General features: G+C 50.4%; 1 protein-coding gene across 2 annotated transcripts in view; it reads right to left on the bottom strand.

Annotated features, from left to right (window-relative positions):
* CDC42BPG (CDC42 binding protein kinase gamma) overlaps positions 1-20,460 on the bottom strand; it is a 55,025-nt gene that overhangs the window by 18,420 nt on the left and 16,145 nt on the right. The window contains exons 2-20 of one of the 2 annotated variants that reach the window (XM_033174607.1): positions 17,141-17,232; positions 16,448-16,531; positions 16,159-16,254; positions 15,508-15,656; positions 14,605-14,698; positions 14,034-14,234; positions 11,342-11,590; positions 10,439-10,518; positions 10,011-10,117; positions 9,208-9,303; positions 8,206-8,327; positions 7,009-7,251; positions 6,066-6,176; positions 5,228-5,412; positions 3,861-3,951; positions 3,351-3,463; positions 2,048-2,156; positions 1,641-1,789; positions 488-576 (exon numbers count right to left, since the gene is read on the bottom strand). In XM_033174607.1, coding sequence (XP_033030498.1) covers positions 488-576; positions 1,641-1,789; positions 2,048-2,156; positions 3,351-3,463; positions 3,861-3,951; positions 5,228-5,412; positions 6,066-6,176; positions 7,009-7,251; positions 8,206-8,327; positions 9,208-9,303; positions 10,011-10,117; positions 10,439-10,518; positions 11,342-11,590; positions 14,034-14,234; positions 14,605-14,698; positions 15,508-15,656; positions 16,159-16,254; positions 16,448-16,531; positions 17,141-17,232 — 2,460 coding nt within the window. Of the gene's footprint in view, positions 1-487; positions 577-1,640; positions 1,790-2,047; positions 2,157-3,350; positions 3,464-3,860; positions 3,952-5,227; positions 5,413-6,065; positions 6,177-7,008; positions 7,252-8,205; positions 8,328-9,207; positions 9,304-10,010; positions 10,118-10,438; positions 10,519-11,341; positions 11,591-14,033; positions 14,235-14,604; positions 14,699-15,507; positions 15,657-16,158; positions 16,255-16,447; positions 16,532-17,140; positions 17,233-20,460 lie in introns of those variants that run through there. The other variant, XM_033174606.1, reaches the window with a different exon arrangement.

The following is a 20,460-nucleotide window of genomic DNA, read 5'->3' as shown; positions in this document are numbered from 1 at the left end:
TCTGCATGCCAAGCAGGTGCTTTGCTGCTGAGCTAAGCCCCTTCCCCATAGAATCCCCCAGGGTGGTTCATGGGTATTTTACAGTACAACACAAGACACCTGACCCTACGGACTGAATGCAAACATGGCGTGCTCACTGCCCTGTCCCCTCCTTCTGAAAACTTCCCCCTTCTTTAGAAGCTCTTGGGGGCCAAGTCCTCATTTAATCCCCCAAACAACAACCCTGTGAGGTAGGTTACGCTGAGAGGCTGTGAGCGAGCTCAAGATTGCCTGGGGAGATTTGTGGTTGAGCAGGAGGATTTGAACCCAGGTCTCTCCCAGGTTTTAGTCCAGCACCCTCACGACTACATCACCCTCGGGCCTGAGCAATGGCGAGACCAGCCCCCTACATTCTGCAAAGGCCCCACTCTTGCCCCACTGCTGGGATATGCCATTGGGGGTGCTGTAGTGGGGCTGTCACCCATCCACAACCCAGCCTGAAGCTCACCTTCCTGGGACCGTCCTTTCAGCTCTCCCTTGGCCTTCTCCAGCTCCAGGCGCAGAGCCCGGTTCTGCTTCTCTGCCTCCTGCAACTGGCTTTGGGACACAGAGAGGGGAGAGATAAATGTGACTTTATGGCATATAGGGAAATTTGGCCTCCAGTAAGAGGGGCTGCCCTTCACTCCAGGTATAACATTTAGAGGAGAGGGGGTTGTGCCATGGACCCATCAAGGGCTCTTTCTTGGCCAGTTGGTAGGAGGAGGAATCACAAAGCGCCCAAAAATTCTACCTTGCCTTTGTAAAAACGTGGGGTGCAGAATTTCTAGCTTCCCTGGGCCTTGGCCTCTCCCTTCGCTTCAAAGGCGCCTATCCCAATTAACCCCCATCTCCGCAAATCATTGCACAGACTCTTGGGGAGGGGGTCTTCCTCTTCCACTGCAGCTCCTCCTCTCCCAATTAACCTCCATCTCTGCAAATTAACACATAGACACTTTCTGGGGACCTCATCAGATGCCTAGCTCTCAAGTCATCAGGGCTGGAGTCAGACACGGGTCATTTTGAAAGACACAAGGCTGTCAGTGAAGTTAACTCTTTATTCAAGGAAACGACATTCAATCCAGCAAATTTTCCCGGTAGGTCTTGCCCCTATGGAGCAGTTGCCAGGACTGAATGTCCTTACTTTCCACCTTCCCTAAGGCTCCTCCTCTCCCAGATGTTTCCCAAGCAGTCTCAAATTGTGTCTGTGCACCTCTGACCTCTCCTCGGTGTCCTCGGAGCTTGTTGCAGCAGGAGAGGGAGACTCCCCAGCTTCTTGAGCAGCCTCTTGATTCCCCCATCCTCTGCTTCAGCCTCAGAATCTGAGCTGCTCCCTGTCACCGGCTCTTCCTGCTCACTAAACCCTGTTGCCCCTTTGGCATCCAGCCCCTGCTCCCAATCCTCTCCCTCTGACCTCTCCTCGGTGTCCCACCACCAATCCCCTGGCTCTGACTCTTCCTCCTCTGGGGTTTCCCTTGGGGGTTCCCCAGCTGGTGCCTCCCACCACTCCTCTTCGTCCTGCCGGTCCCTGACACAGTTTTGGGCCCTGAAACCTTATGGTGCAGGATGCAACCCTACTCTTGCCTGTGCGCCACCTGCCGCAGCCACCACAGCTGCCTGCTCACCGCTCAACTGCCAGGTGCGAGACCTTCAGCTTATCCAGCTCCTCCTGGACGCCTCCCTTGGCCCGGATCTCGGCTTCCAGGGCCGACTGCAGCTCCAACTTGGCAGAAGCCTCCACTTTCTGCAGCCGCCGTGCCTTCCAGAGGGTGTCCTGGAGCAGGAGGCAGCAGGGGGAAATGTCTGCAGGGGTCCTGGGACTGTTGCAGCTGTTGGGATGTGGGGTGAGAAGAGGGGGAAGGGGGAAGAGGCCCCCCACCCCTACCAGGCATCCTGAGCCTCTGGGGGCAAGGGCTTCTTCTCACTGGGGCAACCGGAATGTGGGTTGCAAAGGGGGAGACATGCAGAGGGGGAAAGAGCCCCCCTCCCCAGTTCCTCAAGGCGTCCACGGCTCCGAGACAGGCTCTCTTACTGGAGTTTTGGGGCTCTGTGCCCCCGTCTGCTTCAGTGCTTCCACTTCCTCCATCATGTGGGTCGCCATGGCCTGGAGGTAGCCCCTCGATTCCTTCTCGTCACTCACCCTGAGATGCGAGCAAAGGGACACACAGAGTTCAAGACAGATGAAAAAAAATATTGTATATAATTTTTACAATTTAAAATACTCATTCTTACATCTTTAAGATATAAATGACTTCCCTTCATCTCTTTGCATGGTTCATTTTACATATCATAAATCCCTGCATGTTTTACAAAAACTATACCATTCAGTATTTCATTATTGCACCCATCAAAGCTTATTTACACTGTGGAATTTATCTTAATGCTGCCAGCGTTTTCAGCTGTACCCAAATATTTCCCATATATTCAAATAAATGTTTTCCAATCTTCTCTAAACGTATGGACTTCTTGTTCTCTTATTCTATATCTTAAGTCTGCAAGCTGCACATATTCCATCAGCTTAAGCTGCCACTCTTCATTGGTTGGGACTTCGCTTGTTTTCCATTTTTGGCCTAACAAAACACGGGCCGCAGTAGTAGCATATATAAATAACCTTTTTTGACACCTGGGAATTTCAGTCTGAATTATCCCCAACAGAAAGAACTCTGATTTTTTGGGGGGGGGGGGGGTAAAGTACTTCAAATCATTTTTTCCAATTTATTATGGATCATTTCCCAATACTCTTTTACCCTTTTTACAGGTCCACCACATATGAAACAACGTTCCCTTCACTTCTTTGCATCTCCATCACTTATCTTTTTTTTATAAGACTGAAAAAGCCCTTCTTCATGCGGCACAGAGTTAAACTATGGAACTCCCTCCCACAAGACGCAGTGACGGCCAGCATATTAGGTGGCTTTAAAAGAGGGTTAGACCACTTTGTGGAGGGAATGGCTATCAGTGGTTACTGAAGGCATAGGCAAACTCAGCCCTCCAGATGTTTTGCGACTACAACTCCCACCATCCCTAGCTAACAGGACCACTGGTCAGAGATTATGGGAGTTGTAGTCCCAAAACATCTGGAGGGCCGGGTTTGCCTATGCCTGGGCTACTGGTTATGCCCTGCCTCTACTGCAGAGGACAAGAAGTGGTTAAATTTGCCAAAACAAAAGTGTTGCAGCTCAAGCCTGAAAGCTATGCCTTCCCCATTGAATATGGGAGCAGGTTGCGGTGAATCACCAGAGGCTGAGGGGGGGGGACCCACTCTGCTTATGCTCAGGTGCACCCCTGTCTTCATCACTGCCTTACACAGAGAAGGTGCACAGCTAGTAACTCACCACCGCAAGATGTCCGTGATCTGCATCTCCCAGTTGGCAAAGGCTAACTTGTGGGTCTCTGAAGAACACTGTTCTTGATCCTGTTGGGGGCTCTCGGCCCCGAGTGAATCCACCTGTTGCAGCAAAGGAAAGATGCAAAGACAGATGTGAAGAAGACAAGCTTCCCTCCTCCCTCTGCCAGATGGGGTTGGGTGACTTCTGCAGGAATAAGCCTGCAGACAACTTTGGAGTAAAAAAAGAAAGAGAGAAAGAAAGAGGCTTATATGACCATTGTGTTTGAGGATCTTGGAGATCTCATATCCAGGTGACAAGTATTTAAAAGCAAAGAATCAAGGACTTGGAAGACTTCATGCTTTCAGCATTATTCTAAGCAATGACTGGAGACTTCCTGACTTTTTGGGATCGCACCTGAGAAGTGTGTGGCTCTGGAGAAGCCGCCTGCAGAAGCCATAATCTACAGGCTGCATTCCTGGACACAACACCAACAGTCACAGGTAAATGTATGCATACCTGGTCTCCAAAATGCAGGGCACTGACACCTTCCCTGGGCAGCAAACTGTGTGATTCTTTGTACCAGTCCTTTGGATCCAGATTTCCCCAACTGGGAAAGAAAGGCAATCAGAGATTAAGAGAGAGAGAAAGAGAGAGAGAGAGAGAGAAAAGAGCTGGGGAGTCACTTTTCCAAACTCAGAGCTGGAGAGTGAACCTAAGAATGTGGTCCCTTTGGGTTGGATTCAGATTTGCCCAGCCTAGCACCTCCTGCATGTTTGGACCACAACTCCCATCCACCCCAGCCAGCATGGCTGTTTTGGACTACCACTCCCATCATTCAGATGGGGCTGGTGGAAGTGGTAGTCCGAAATATCAGTACCAGGTTGGGAAGGCTGACTTAAGCTGCCCCAATTATTCCCATGGGAACTAAATGCAAAGAGAGCTTAGGTTTAAAAAAAAAAGATAAAGGTAAAGGGCCCCTGGATGGTTAAGTCCAGTCAAAGGCGACTATGGGGTTGCGGCACTCATCTCGCTTTCAGGCTGAGGGAGCCGCCGTTTGTCCACAGACAGCTTTCCGGGCCATGTGGCCACTATGACTAAACCTGTTGCAATGGAACACCGTGATGGAAGTCATTGTGCACAGAAATGCCGTTTACCTTCCTGCCACAGGGGTACCTATTTATCTGCTCACACTGGTATGCTTTTGAACTGCTAGGTAGGCAGGAGCTGGGACAGAGCAATGGGAGCTCCCCCATCATGTGGATTCAAACTGCCGACCTTCTGATCAGCAAGCCCAAAGGGCTCAGTGGTTTAGACCACAGTGCCACCCGCTTAGCCTAGATCCAACCCATAGTTTCCCCCTATGTCATATGCAGAGAATGGAGACGCCAGATCATGTTTCTTTGACCGGTGAAGATGGCATCATGGTAAAAAGGCATGTGAGTACAACTGCATCCCGACAAAACCCACTGATGCCGCCTGTCAAGATTTTTATCTTCTCTTCCTCTTAGTAATGCTTATTTGTTTTCAAAGCAAAGCTTTGTTTATTTCAGGGACACAGAATCATGGAGTTGGAAGGCATGTATATCTTTTATGCATTAATCTTTATGTTCAGAGAATCACAGAGTTGCAGAGTTGGAAGGGTCCTCCAAAGGCCATCTACTCCAACCCCCTGCAATGCAGGAATGTTCTGATTTCAAGTGTGCCTTCTGCACCCTTCTGGAAGTTTATATTGGGTTATGTTTTGCTGTTTTATTCTGCTGTCGCCTGTGGCCTAACAAAATAGATGCCATTCTAGTTTTCCTATTCCTTTGTTCTGACCAACCCATTGCACTCCATTTTCCTTTTGCCACCCCACTTCCAAGCAGATCCCTGCCTCTCCTCACCGTTCAGCCTTGGCTTTCTCCAGCTGCTCCTGGAGTTGGGCAATCTCAGCCTGGAAGGCCTCCTGCTGCCTTTCCCTGGCCTGCAGCGCCTCCCGCAGGCCTCGCACCTCCTCCTTTGTGGTATAGGAAACACTTCCTGATCGCCTGGAGCCAGAGACGTGGAAGAAGGACGCGTTCTGTTTCACCTGCAGGGGGCAGCAAAGTCATTCGGAGAGGAGGGCAGATGCAAACCTATATGGACCTCTTTCCCCAGATGAATGCAGAGATATGCAGGTAGCCTTCCGGGGGGTTTTTTTTTGCACTTCTCCAAATTTTGCAGCACAGTTCTTGGCTCAAAAAAGGTACCAAAACGCATATGCCAATGCACTTTTTGTTGTTGTTGCATTGAATGTGGTCAAAAATGCACCCGTTGGGTTGAAATGCATAATCCCAAAGCTTGAATTTTGGTGATTTGGAGGTGGGTTGGAATTTGCAATGCATTAGAAACAAGACAGGACAGAATGAAAATGAGAAGGCATACAGATGTGGAAAGGGCCATCAGATTTCAGGAGCAAAGCATCTGCCTCAGGTTCAACCACCTCTGGCGTCTGCAGAAAGGGCTGGGAATGTCCTCTGCCCAAAACCCTGCGGAGCTGCTGTTGCCAGTCAGTATCGACAATACTGGGCTAGATGCAGTAATGGTGTGACTTGGTATAAGGCAGCCTCTTCTGCCCCTACATGCAAAACTGGCACAAGCCAGGGACGGACCCATCCCTCCACCCTTCACCATGCCCCCCTGGCATGATGACCCTCTTTACAATGGGGCATCTCCCTCCCCACTTTGCCAAGCTGTATTTACCCTCAGCTCCTCCTGCTCCTCCTTCAGCCTCCTCAGCTGCTGCTCAGCCCTCTCTCTCCCCTTCCGCTGCTTGGAGACTTCGTTCACGAGACCCTCAATCCGAGCCTCCAGCTACAGAGGGGAAGAAGCACTTGATTGTAGATGCTACCTGACTGTGGGGGGGGGGGGAGAAGGTCTGGGGCCCCAGATTTCTCCATCCCCAAGCAGCTTCTGAGGCTATAGAGGCCCATGAAGTGGCTTCCTTGAGAGGATCCTTCATGCATCCGTGCGATATATATGTATCTAGCATCTATGGAAACGGCCCTAAAGAATCATAGTGAGGTTACAGGGAACCAGGCAGAGGGCTTCTCGGTAGTGGCACCCGCCCTGTGGAAAGCCCTTCCATCAGATGTCAAGGAAATAAACAACTATCTGACTTTTAGAAGACAGGTGAAGGCAGCCTTGTTCAGGGAAGTATTTAATGTCTGACGATTTATCACATCATCATTATTATTATTATTATTATTATTATTATTATTATTATTTCTGTTGGGAGCTGCCCAGAGTGACTGGGGGAATGAATGAATGAATGAATGAATATTATTATCATTGAGTTGGGAGAGACCCATCTAGTCCAATCCCCAGCAATGCAGGAATATGCAGCTTTCCCCTTATAGGGATCAAACTTGCAACCTTGGCGTTGCAAGCACCACGCTCTAACCAATTGAGCTATCCATAAGAAGAGCCTAGCTGCTGGATCAGGCCCCAAAATAAAAATAAACGCAGGATCTAAGAATCACAAACGGTGTTCTCCCAGGTATTTTGGACTACAATTCCCATCAGCCTAACCTACCTCGCAGGGTTGTGGTGGAGATTATTTGAGGACGGGGAGAGTTGCGTACGCTACCTGTTGCTCCTTGGGGAGGAAAGGAGGAATGAACGACTAAATAAAATGTGGGGGTACCTCTTTGCGCCCGCTCTCCGAGCGCGCCAGCTCCTTGCGCAGCCCCTCCACCCTCCGCGAGGCCGCCTCCGTCTCCTCCTGCCGCTCTCGCAGCTGCCGGGAGTGTCTCAGCAGCTGGGCTCGCAGCTCCCCGCACTTGGCCTCAGCACTCTGCAGCTCCTCAGAGGTGTCCTTGTGCTGCAGCTGTTCTTCCTGCAGCTCCCAGGCCTGAGCTTGGAGCTGCTCCTGGGCTTTGGCCAGATCCTGCACCCCCCCCAAAAAGAGACAGCGATGGTGTAGTGGTTAGAGTGTTGGACCAGGACCTGGGACTGGCCAGGGTTCGAATCTCCACCCAGCCATTGTGAAGCTTGCTGGGGGTGTCCTTGGTGGCCAGTCACCGCCTCTCAGCCTGACCTACCTCACAGGGGTGTCGTGAGGATTAAATGGGGAGGGAAAGAATCATGGGCACCAGCCTGAGCTCCCTGCAGAAAAGGTGGGTTATAGAAAGGAAATATTTAAATAAAGCAAAATAAATAAAATAAAGGCGCTGTCAAAGTTGGACCCACATGCTCAAGCCTCCAAGAGAGAGAGAGAGCCTTCCCTGTGAAAGGGGGCTGCATCTGAGTCATAAATCACCCAGTTAATCAGCCACATAATCAGCCAGTTTCTTCAAAATGTTCAGAAGCTCAAAAATGAACACGCTTTGTGTAAAGCAAAAAAGGGGGGACTATTTCTAGTTTCCCCCAAAACTATTGCTTATGATGCAGAATCCCCTCATTCTCCTCCCACGGCTAAAGCGTTTGCCATGAAACCCTATTAAAATGACCCCGTTTTAGTGAACATGCCAGGTGCGAAAATGGGAACAATGTAAATTGCATCTCCCCAGGTGCAGATTCAGGATGGAGGGGCATTTTGTAAGGAGTGAAACCTGCAACAAAATGTTGCAGAATACCCTTGTCCACTAAGGGGAATGCTTCCTGTTTGACAGGCCGGCTGGTCACCCATTCCTTCCTTTTGACTCCCCACTCCCCAATCCATTTCCCATTCTTCTAACATCCTATCAAGAATGCTCAGTCCTTTTTGAGTTCTTCTGAAGGCTGGGAGCTCCTGGGCTCTCTTTGGCAGAACAGACAATGCTTTTCATTGGCCAGAAACTACCACCCCACTATGATGGGATGGTCCAAGTCCCCCGCAGTGGGCCCAGGTGGACTGCAGTACCTGTAATGCTTCGTTCTTCTCCTCCTCCAGAATCCTCACACGTTCCTCCAGGGTCTTCACCTGTCTCGATTCCACCCGGTCAAGCTGCTGCCTTTGAACCTTGTCGCTCTCCAACCGATTCTCTGGAAGGGAAGGTACATGAACCCCAGATGCAATCTAGAGATCCCCCTTCCCTTCCAGCTGCTGACACCAGTGACCTTCTGAGCCCATCTCCACCACAGCGTCAGGGATCTGTTAGCTGTGGCTCCTGCATTGCAGGGGGTTGGACTAGATGACCCCCGGGTACCCTTCCAACACTACAATTCTGCGATCCTACCAAATGGGGCAAATGTCTTCCCGAAGACATCTGAAGGCAGCCCTGTATTGGGAAGTTTTTATTGTTTGATGTTTTGCTGTGTTTTTATCATGTTGGAAGCTACCCAGAGTGGCTGAGGCAACCCAGTCGGATGGGCGGGGTATAAGCAATTACTACTACTACTAGTAGTAGTAATCTAAAGTCCGCTGAGGCACTTGCCCATCTTTCTGCTCCACAGAATTTCAGCATTTTTCACCTGAGAGGGTCATTTCCTTCCGCCTAATGACAGGGCAGGCTGCTCCCTGTGCCCTTAAGACAGGGGTCAGCAACCTTTTTCAGCCGTGGGCCGGTACACCGTCCCTCAGACTATGTGGTGGCCCAGACTATTTTTTTTGGGGGGGTGAACAAATTCCTTTGCCCTACAAATAACCCAGAGTGGCTGGGGAGACCCGGCCAGATGGGCGGGGTATAAATAATAAATTATTATTATTATTATTATAACCCAGAGATGCATTTTCAATAAAAGCACACATTCTACTCATGTAAAAACACACCGATTTCCGGACCGTCCGCGGGCCGGATTGAGAAGGCGACTGGGCCACATCCGGCCCACGGGCCTTAGGTTGCCTACCCCTGCCTTAAGAGCTCAGGGAGGAATAGGAGGAGAAGGCCTTGCCTCTCCCAAAGCCCCACCAGCGCCCAGGTACCTGCCAACTGCTTCTGCAAAGCCGCCATCTCGTTCTGGAGGCTCCTGAACTCGGAGTCCTTGGCTCGAGTCTTGGAAGGGGATTTTGCCAGAGAATCTGCACAGGGGTGACAGAAGGGTGTAAAAAAACAAGTTGAGCTCCATGGTCTGCCTAGCCCAGCCTCCAGGTGCTCTGAAGGGAAGCCCGTGAGCAGGATAGGTCCCTCCCCACTGCCTGCCCCCAAGCCTCTGAACCCCACAGAGCAGGAATGGGGGACCTTTGGCCCTCCAGATGTGGCAGGACTCCAGCTCCCAGCAACCCCAGCTGGCATGGCTAATGGCCAAGCATGATGGGAGTTGTAGTCCAGACCCCCCCATCTTGGCTTTTAGAGCCATTGCGGTTCACTGTCACTGAGAGACAGGTCCTTCCTGAGTTGGTTGGTGGTTATTTTGCAGGCATTATTCGGGGCCAATCTAGACTTGAAATTTAGACCCGCAACTGCACAGTATGTTTAAGGCACATTAGTACCACTTTAAACAGCCATGGTTCCCCCCCCCCCACAAAGTCTAGGAGCTGTGGTTTTTTGAGGGTGCTGGGAGTTGTGAGGAAAACCTCACAGAACTACAATTCCCAGAGTTCCCTGGGGTGAGGGATTGGTTGTTAAACCCCTCTGGGAATTGTGGCTCCGGGAGGGGAATGAGCAAGTCTCCTACCGACTCTCAGTGCCCTTACCAAACTACAACTCCCAGAAATGTGATAGATAGATAGATAGATAGATAGATAGATAGATAGATAGATAGATATGGCATGTGGCAGATAAGTACCTTGCAGTTTCCGGGCCAGCTCCATTTTCTCCCGTTCCAGGTGGCGGATTCTCTTCTCTAGCCGGGCAGTGCTGGAGGGGGAGGCCGGGTGCCTCTCGGAAAGGAGGCTGCAGGGACAACGAGAGGAGGTTGCAGGGTCCTTGTCTGTTTTGCATACATTTGCATGAACATGGCAAGCCTCGGGCAAACAACCAACGAGGGTGAGTGAAACAAATTGGCAAGGCTTCACGTTTGCCAGAGCTGAGATTGAGGAGTAGCAGTTAGAAGGCTGAGCTGGGGGTGGGTCAAATCCAGGGTTCAAATCCTCTCTCAGCTACAAAGGGGGACCTCAAGCCACTTTCTCTGTCAGATCCCACCCACCCACCCCCGGCCCCAAATCCCACCGCATATACTGAAATGTGTGAGAATAAAATGGAGACTCCACACACCTCCCAGAAGTGAAGGTAAATCCCACAAACGGCAGGTGGTGGCCAGAGAAAGCAGCGTGGGATACAGGCGGAAGTGTCTCCTAGGAAGGAAGGGACAAATTGATAGAATCATTGAATCGCAGGGTTAGAAGGAACCTCAGGGGACACCCCACCCCCCGGACAACGATACTTCTGCAAAACGTGGGATTTTCCCAAATCTGCTGCACCTCGCCTCTTGGGAATGGGTGGCACTGTTATAGCTGCAAAATGATCAGCACTCACCCCCACCCTTGCACATTACTATCATCATCATCATCATCATCATCATCATCATTTAGATGCCTTCTCTCGCCACAGGCATTTTTACAAAAACAAAACAACAAGCACAGGGGAAATATTAAAAGCAACACACTTTAAAAGGCTATAGACCACTGACAGCCAAAGTCCTGCTTGAAGAGGAATGTTTTTGCCTGGCACCTAAAGATATGCCACGATGGCGTCAGACGAGCCTCCCTAGGAGAGCATTCCACAAATAGGAAGCCACCACTGAAAAGACCCTGCTCTCATGTTGCCACCCTCTGGACCTCTGGTGGAGGGGGCACATGAAGAAGGGCCTCAGATGACGACTGCAGGGTTTTAGGTCAGTTTCTATGTGGAGAGGTGGTCCTTGAGGTATTGGGGTCCTAAACCACAGAGGACTTTATAGGAAAAACCAGGAATGTTGAATTGGGCCTGGAAACTAACAGGTGACCAGTACAGTTGCGCCAGGATTGGTGTTATGTGCTCAGACCATCTTTCCCCAGGTGAGCAACCTGGCTGTCGAATTCTGCACCAGCTGAAGTTTCCAAACCGTCTTCAGAGGCAGCCCCACGTATAACGTCTATATCGGAACAGCCCTGAAAGTGAGACAAGCTCCTCCCATACCGACTCCTTGATCATGTCGTCGTCGACGTCGAAGTTGGACGTGTCGGCTGGACTGGCCACCTCGGGCAAGTAGGGTGGGGGGCTTTTGCGGATGTTGTCCCAGTCGATGCCTTTGAAGAAGGGGTGGCGCTTGAAATCCTCAATGCCCTTCTGGCCCAGGCGCAGCTCCTGCCGGCACAGCAGCCCTTGGATGAGGTCCTTGGCACTCTCCGAGACGTCGGTGATATCCGTCGGAAACTGCAGGTGGTCCTGAGTGCGAGAGATGCCAAGGGGGAATCGGGGCGTGGCAGTTAACAGGCATCCTCCGCGCTTGTGGGGGCAAGGAGGGCATATTAAAAAGCACTGAGGTGGAGGTTGCTGGGAACTGAAAACAAATCTGCATACTGAACTAGGTGGGCCACTGTCCTGATCCTTCAGGGCTTTTCTTATGTCGTTATCCAGTGTTTTTGAATGTTTTAAATAGGTTTTTCAGAGAATCATAGAGTTGGAAGAGGGCATGAGGGTCATCTAGTCCTACCCCCTATACTGCAGGAATCATTTGTCCAACATGGGCCTCGAACCCATGACCCTGAGATTAAGAGTTTTGTTTTATTCTGAATTAGCTGACCCGGCCACGCATTGCTGTGGTTTTTTATGGTTTTTTTTAATGATTGTATTGATTTAGTGAAATTGAAGAAGTTCCCCTGTTCAACTTCCATCTGCCCCTTCTCCCTGTTTTCAATTACCCTCTTTTCTGTCCCCACCTTCAATTGGCCCAGGGTCACTTGGCGAGCTTAGTGGCGAGATTCGAACCCTGGTCTCTCTCTTAAATGCCCCTTTAATAGAATTAAACCCCCTGCCCTAGATTTACTATCTCCTCCCCCCCCTCTGGAAACCTGATACATGGTACAGTCCCCTCTGGCATTGAGCCTGGGGTCAGAAGGGACCATAACGATGCAAGGAGGGGTGATGGGGAACTGGTAGGGTCCTTATACACTTGTGTGCGGCGCTTTTTCCTCTTCTGATAACTGGAGTTTCGTTTGTAAAGTGATACAGCAGTGCAGAAAGGATTGTGTGTGGAGACAGGATAGGGAGTGAAGCATAGTTGCTGAGCTTTCTCATCCTACATCCTCCCCTCCCCCCGCTGCCACAAGGAATGGTATGGCCCAGGCCTAAAAACCTTTTCCTGCCTGGAGCTGAAACTACTAAGAATGTTTCTGTCTGGGGAAGGAGAGTTTAGGCCTTCCTCCTAACTGATTTTTGGCGGTAAGGCCCTTAGCAGAGGCTGGGGCTACGGAGATTAATAGGGGGTTGTCCCTGCTGTCTGAAAATGGCTGACTGAGGTGAAGGAGGTTTTTTGGTCGGCGCACAGTCTGACTCTGCCCTGTGATGAGCCTTTCTATTGGTTGTTGTTCAAAGTCTTCAGGTCTGTTGCTGGTGACACGTAATGTGTGCGCCATTTTTTTTGGCCTTTATTCTATATTTTAGGCATGACAGGTATGGTTTTTTTAAATTTTTATTATGCCAGATCCTTCCGCGATGGTCATGTTACGCTTTGTCCAAATTTGATGCTGTTTGGTGCAGCGGTTACGGAGCAAGGTGGTGTCACGCGCGCACGCAATGGGAATATATATATATATATATATATATATATATATATATATATATATAGTATCCTTTTAGCATTTTGATGTTGACTGCCCTATGCTCCTTTGGGAGGAAGAGCAGCATACAAACTTAATAAAAAAATAGGAATATCTATTTAGAATTTCCACCTGACACCAAATAATGTGTTCCCTCAGGAGCAAAAGCAAAGATGGAGCCAGAGGAGGGAAGCAGGGGGGTAAGGGAATCATTTTTTACCCCAGATCCTTTGGTCTTGCACCCTCCCACCCCTCACCAGTCTTGAGACAGCAATAACGCGTGGTGTAGTGGTTTGAGTGTTGGCCTAGGCCCTGGTTCGAATCCCCACTCAGCCATGAGGCTCACTAGGTGTGCCCTTGGGGCCAGTCACTGCCTCTCATCTTTAACCTACCTCACAAGGTTGTTGTTGTGGGGATTAAATGGGACAGAGGAGAACTATGTACACCACCTTGAGCTCCTCGGAGGAAATAAGGGATAGAAATGTAATAATAAAACAGAGAGACCATGTGGCTAAGTGGTTAAAGGGTCGGACTAAGACCCGGGAGAGACACCAGGGCCCGGATTCCTACTCTTGCCACCATGGAGCTCACTGGGGGATGAGCTTGAGCTCAGTCACTGCCTCTCAGCCTAATCTACCTTGCAGGGTTGTTGTTATGGGGGTTAAATGAGGAGAAGGAGAACTACATGCGCCACACGGTGGGTGAGGGGTAAAGATGGTTGGTAGGTAGGTAGGTAGGTAGGTAGGTAGGTAGGTGAATGAACGAATTCGCTTCCTTCTAAACCTCGTAAACCCACCTGCCTGTGGTTTGGGGCCGTCCAACCAATTCTGCTAAGTAAAGCCCCAGGTCCCTGCCCTATAGTCCCCCCCCCCACACACACACCTGATGGCATTTCACCTTGGCTGCCCCTCTGGCCCACCCAATGGAGGGATCAACCCTCCTTCTCCCTCCCCAAAGATCCCACACAGAAGGCATTAGGAAAACAGGCCCACCACCAACTCTCCCGTTTGCTCTGCTGCCCCACAGCTGCCTCCCCCAACCCCACCCTGACCTTGCTCTGCCCCACTCACCTCATGGTTCATGATCTTGCCGTAGGTCTCGACCAAGGACTCGGCATAGAACGGGGTCTCCCCGAAAAGCAGCTCATACATGCAGACCCCGAGGGACCACCAGTCGCACTCAGGGCCGTATTTCCCTTTCCTGTCCTCCATCGCCTGCAGGATCTCTGGGGAGATGTAATCGGGGGTCCCCACAGCCACGGAAGACTCCACCTAGGGTGGGGGGCAGAGAAGGGAGAGACTCTGGGCTCCAGCTCAGCTGCGTCGTTCCCTGATGGGCAGCGTGATGTAGTGGTTGGAGGGTCAGACTAGGACCTGGGAGAGACCACGGTTCGAATCCCCTCACTCAGCCAGCCATGAAGCTCAGTCCCTGCATCTCTGTCTAACCTACCTCACAGGGATGTTGTTGAGGAGAATGGTGTGCCCCACCTTGAGAAAAAGCTGGGTTATTAATACATGAACCTCCTGTAGATCGGGGGTCACCACACCTCAAGGATCATTCATCACATGTTGCACCCAAGCAGCGAGGGTCAGGGTCAGAGTCAGGCCTAGCGATTCTCAACCCCCCCCCCTCGACACTCACCATCCCATCTGATTGCAGGCGCAGGCAGGAGCCAAAGTCGGCCAGGCGAATGTGCCCGTTGGTGTCGATGAGGATGTTGTCCGGCTTGATGTCCCTGCAGGGGGGGGGGGGGAGCCACAGTGGTGAGCAAGAGTCCCGCCTGATAGGGCTGGCGTTGCGGGGGGTCAGTGGCCAGAAGGGGTGGGGCCTGAAACTGGGACTCATTGGGGGTCAGAGGGACCCCAAGAATCCCACTTCTGTCTTCCAGAGGAAGGAGAGTCTGGCAGGCTGGGATGAAAGCCACGGCTGGATTAACCATTAAGCAAAATAAGCGCGTGCTTAGGGCACTGAGGGAAGAAATTTTCCATTGCAGGGTTTTTAACGTTGATAAGTCACAAGTTGCTCAGCTAGGTGTTCGTTTTCTCAGTTGGAAGTATATTAAAAGTCCCAAGAAAACAACTATGCAACAAAGGAAGGCTGGATGCCTTATCTCAACTAAGCATAGAAGCAGATGTGTGACGTAAGATTAGTTTTGAGGATCTGATCAAAGATTTTGCAATTAGAAAAAGGAGGAAAAAATCTCAAATATATGTAAAATGGAAGAACACAAAAATAAACATCATTTTCCACCTTACTGCAGGTTTTGTTTCATTTCAAAAAATAAAATTTTATGATTGTTTGTATTTTGAATTAGATATATATGGGGCCACCAAAATATTTTAAGTGGTTAGGTTCTTTAAAGTTCTTAATCCAGTCACAGATAATAGGGAGAGAAGAAGAAACTCTGCCTGCATGCCAATACCTTCTGCTTCCACTTGGGGTTAGTATGGAGACCAGATGCCACTCTTTCCCATTTTAGCAGTGAGGAAACTGAGGAAGGAAGGCGTTTCCCTGCCAGTTCCAGAGCCAGGCAGGCGAACTTACCTGTGGACATATTGAAGCTGGTGGAGGGAGTGGATGGCCAGGACCATCTCAGCCAGGTAGAAGCAAGCCATGTCCTCGGGCAGGCGGTCCTCAAACTTGCTGAGGAGGGTGAGGAGGTCCCCTCCCGCGTAGTAATCCATCACTAGGTACTGCGGAAAGGAGGAGTGAATTACAGAAGAACGGAGGGCTGGGGGGTGGGGCTCAGCAGGGCTCACACAACCACTGACTCTCTGCTGCTGCAAACGAGGAAGGTCCCGGGTTCAAATCTCTGCCATCTCCAGTTTACCAGAGAGGAGGGCTGGGGGAAAATCTCCTCTCTGCCCAAGACTAAACCAGGGTGGGATGGCCACCTGCCAGAGACTCTTCAGTTTAGTTGTGATTCTTGCATTGCAGGGGGCTGGGCTGGATGACCTTTGGGGGTACCCTCTGCTATAATTCTAAGACCCGAGAGCAGTGTTAGCCAACCTGGTGCCCCTCCAGATGTTTTGGGAAGCCCCAGCCAGCCGGGCTAATAATCAAGGGCAATAATCCTCGCAGTCCAAAACTCCTTGAGGTTACCAAGTTGAGGAAGATAGCATGATGCCTTCCGACAGAAAAATCTCTCCCCCCCCCCATTTCTTTCCCAGCACTGTGTTGTGCGATGAGGCTCACCAGGTAGTGATCGTCCTGGAAGGCAAAGTGCAAGGTGGTGATCCATTGCCTGTCCCCGCGGACCAGCACATCTCTCTCCTCCCGGAAGCAAGCCGTCTGCAGGGAGGAAAAGGCAGAGGGAAAGGAGCTAAGATCCAAAGGATACTCATTTTATTTTTCGTTTCTGGCTCCCCACCCTTGTGCTAAATGGAACCCCCCCCCCAAAAAAAGGGTCTATACTCATCAGCCTTGAAAGAAACGTCTTCTGCTTCTCAGACAGGGCCTGGCACATGACAGGGGGGGCGCATACCTCTGCTCTCTTCAGCATTTCCCATTTGTGCAGAATCTTCATGGCATAAACCTCCTCTGTCTGTTTCATTCTCACAACCGCCACCTGGTGCAGGGGGGGGGGGGACACACACACACTTAGACCGCCACCCATTTTCTCCCCAGCCTACACTGGTGGCAGATTTGGGGTCGTCATTACAGCGCAGCCGCTTGTCCGTGATTGAGTACTGTGTTTTTAAAAAGTGACCATCGTGCTTTCTGGATTCAGGCGCAAAAACCTCTGGCCCATTTGCCAGTGTGGCTGGGCGATAACCAGTAAGATTAGATTGGACCTCTAGGCTCAGAAATATCCCTCTGCCTCCCCCGGGCCCTGTGGGGTCTCATAACGCCTGGGATTTTGGAAAAAGGATGCTTTCCTTTGCAGATCATTTCAGAACCTTCCCTTTCTGAACTTAAAAGAATGAAGGGCCACCATCCCAGCCCATAAGGAACATGCCCATGAACACAATGGGACTTACACCTGCGTAAACTTGCAAAGAATTGTCCTGGATCAAATTTATTCCAGCAAAAGCTTCAGACGGGGAAGGGGAGTGTGCAGTCTCATCCTTCAAAATTCTGCAGCTGGGTGTGGGGGCAGCCCTGGTCCAAATGCCCATCCTCGGAGGGCAGGTGTTTTTAATGCCCCCCCAAGACAGCGCCCACCACTGGCACTCACCTCGCCAAAAGCCCCTCGTCCGATCACCTTCAGGATCTCAAAGTCATCCCTCCGCAAGCGCAGCTGCTTGGCCTTGGTGGCAAAAGGGGAGGCTGGAAGGAAAATAAGAGACAGGAAGGCCCCCTTGGTTTTACTGGGGTATCCACTGACCGTAATTAAAGAAAACGATGAGCACATGAAGCCTCTCTCCAAAACCGGCCCTCATGTACCCTGGCACTGTTCCACATAATACCTGTTCCATATTTGTAATGACTCAGTCTGTTAGTGTGGTACTTTGGAACTCCCTGCCTATTGAGATCAGGCAGCCACCTTCACTGTACTCTTTTCAGCATCTTCTAAAAACATTTTTGTCTGGACAAGCCCACCCAGCTGTTCAGCTGATTTGAGTTTTAAAGGTAAAGGACCCCTGACAGTTAAGTCCAGTTGCAGATGACTCTGGGGTTGCGGCACTCATCTCACTTTACAGGCCGAGGGAGCTGGTGTTTGTCCGCCGACAGTTTTTCCAGGTCATGTGGCCAGCGTGACTAAGCCACTTCTCGCACAACAGAACACCGAAACCAGACCAGTGCACGGAAACACCGTTTATTTACCTTCCCCCTGGAGCAGTACCTATTTATCCACTTGCACTTTTTGTCGTGCGTTCGAACTGCTAGGTTGGCAGGAGCTGGGACCGAGCAACAGGAGCTGACCCCGTCGTGGGGATTCGAACCGCCAACCTTCTGATTGGCAAGCCCAAGAGGCTCAGTGGTTTAGACCACATTTTAGCTTTTGGAAAGTCTTATCGGTATATTCTTGTTCATTTTTCTTATTGACAACTTCATGGTTTTATCTCTTTTGTAAACCACTTTGAAGGTGTTTTTTTTTTTAATAAAAAAAATAACCAAGTGGTGTATACATGTTATGGGACCTTAATCTGTCACTGTCACAGAGCCTTTCATTGTTAAAAAACAACAACCATCCACACACATTTCCTGCTCATCCTATAGCCTCTGGGCACCTGCGCTTGGTTTCTCGGACCCAAATCTCTTCCTCCGCACAGTCACTGCAATACTGTAGCTGGGACGGGTTAGTGATATATAAGCAATTTAAAAGTGAAATGCTTTGTGAATTCTGAAATTCTGATTTCCCCTTACAAAGCTGCAGAGCTTTCACGCTTAGCCAAAATTCAGCAAAGCTGTTGAATTCAGGAAGCAGGAGATGACTTACTCTAGTTGTCAATTCTAAACCTCCAGTTCGTACAGCCATCCTCTTGCAAAGCTTATCCTAAGCTGCAGGCGCCAGTCTGGTTCATGTGCAACCCAAAGTGACGCCAGCAAAACCTTTTATTCCTTTCCCCCCCTATTTATCTTGCTGTTCAGCCGGAAACAGCTCCCAGAGTAGTAGCAATGGTAATAAGGTGGTCCTTGCCCTCCCGCCAGGGTTCCTCGTGATGTATATAACTTCATTTTTATTTTTATGTTTGTATCCAGCAGCTCAAAAACTGCACAAGAGCATGGCAGAGAGAGGTTTATAACAACCCTGGCATTTAGCCCCACTGTTGTGATCACAAGCTGCAGTTCCAATGAAGCCATGCCGGAGATCTCCAAACACAAGTCAAAGGAAGCCAACCAACTCTGAAGCGACTTTTTGGATGACACCGTCCATCAAAGAATTAAGCATGCAGAAAATATTTTGTGTATTTTACAGTTGAGAAACAAGAGACAGGTGTCTTGATCAGTGCGTGGACGCTATTTATTTAGTTATCTTCTCAAAGCAAACAGCCTTGACAAAGCGGATTATAATACAGCTAAGATAGTGCAAAACAATGTAATTCCATTACAAAAAACAACAACGGAACAATTTCCTGAGCCTTTGCAGTTGCGCAACTAAGGGGTGGAGGTTTTTTTTTTTGGGGGGGTGTATGTTATGGGACTACAGATCTCATCGTTCCTGACCATTGGCAGGGGATGATGGGAGTTCATAAAGACCTGGGGGAATGCAGGTGACCCATCCCTGAAGTACATGGTGGGATATGTGGGTTCCTGATTCACAGCAACAAAATGTGGAATGGATCATTTCTGAGATTGCCTAGCGGAGGTGGCTAGGATGGTGTGGCCAACTGTCAGCAGCAGCAGCAGGAATTCTCTGATGTCACTGGACTCCAACTCCCATCATCCCCTGCCAATGGTCAGGGATGATGGGAGTTGGAGTCCAACAAGCACTGAAAGGTGCACACATTTCTCATCCCATCCCATTAACAGACCCTCCAAGTGTCCCTATCTTCCAGGGACACCCCCGAATTTAAAGAAGCCATCCCGGTTTCTAGTCCAGGATCATGTTCTCATAGTGGCCAATCAGATGCCCCAATGGGAAACCCACAAGCAAGATCTGAGCACAACAGCCCTCTTGGTGGGGAGCTATGAGCCGGAAGCTGGATTTCCGTCTTTTGCTGCGCAAGGGACAGGAGGCAGCTGGGGTCCATTTTCCATCACCCCCTTCAGGGCCTTTAAAGCAGGCCACAATCCCAGCATGCTGATTCGCACACCTCCTTGTCTAACCCAGGCATGGCCAAACTTGGCCCTCCAGCTCTTTTGGGACTACAATTCCCATCATCCCTAACCACTGGTCCCGTTAGCTAGGGATGATGGGAGTTGTAGTCCCAAGACAGCTGGAAGGGCAAATTTGGCCTGCTCTAACCACTAGGTATCACTCCTACCAAAGCTGGAGCCCTGCCCGTCACACTCTTTACCTGTTAGGAACACTCCGAGAGAGGGAAAAACAAGGAAAGAGGGTGGTGAGGCAGCTAAGCTCTGCCTGTGGCTTGAAAAGCTGCTGTGATCCAATTTGCTCACCTGCCCCTTTCGGTGCCTGGGGTGGGGCCCTATGCCTGCATGCCCCATCATGCCACCCTTGGCAGCCTTGTGCACGCGGTGGCACCTGTCTCTTCCTGTACGGGCTGCCGAGGCATCTCTGAGAAGGAAGAAGGCAGAGCGACTAGTCGGGAGAAGGAGCGTCAGAGCAGGCCAGCCTCCTGCGCTCCAAGCATGAAACGCAGGGTCAGGCCCAGATCTGGAGCATCAGCTTTGGGACAGGGTGGGGAAGCAGTTCTCCCTCTAAACAGAACAAGTACAGTGGTATCTCGGGTTACAGACGCTTCAGGTTAGACTCCGCTAACCCAGAAACAGTACCTCGGGTTAAGAACTTTGCTTCAGGATGAGAACAGAAATCGTGCGGCGGCAGCGGGAGGCCCCATTAGCTAAAGTGGTACCTCATGTTAAGAACAGTTTCAGGTTAAGAACGGACCTCCAGAACGAATTAAGTTCTTAACCAGAGGTACCACT

The sequence above is a fragment of the Lacerta agilis genome, chromosome 17, assembly GCF_009819535.1.
Source record: "Lacerta agilis isolate rLacAgi1 chromosome 17, rLacAgi1.pri, whole genome shotgun sequence".
Classification (NCBI taxonomy): Eukaryota; Metazoa; Chordata; class Lepidosauria; order Squamata; family Lacertidae; genus Lacerta; species Lacerta agilis.
Note: the sequence above shows the minus strand (reverse complement) of the source record. Positions and strands in the feature narration are given on the sequence as shown.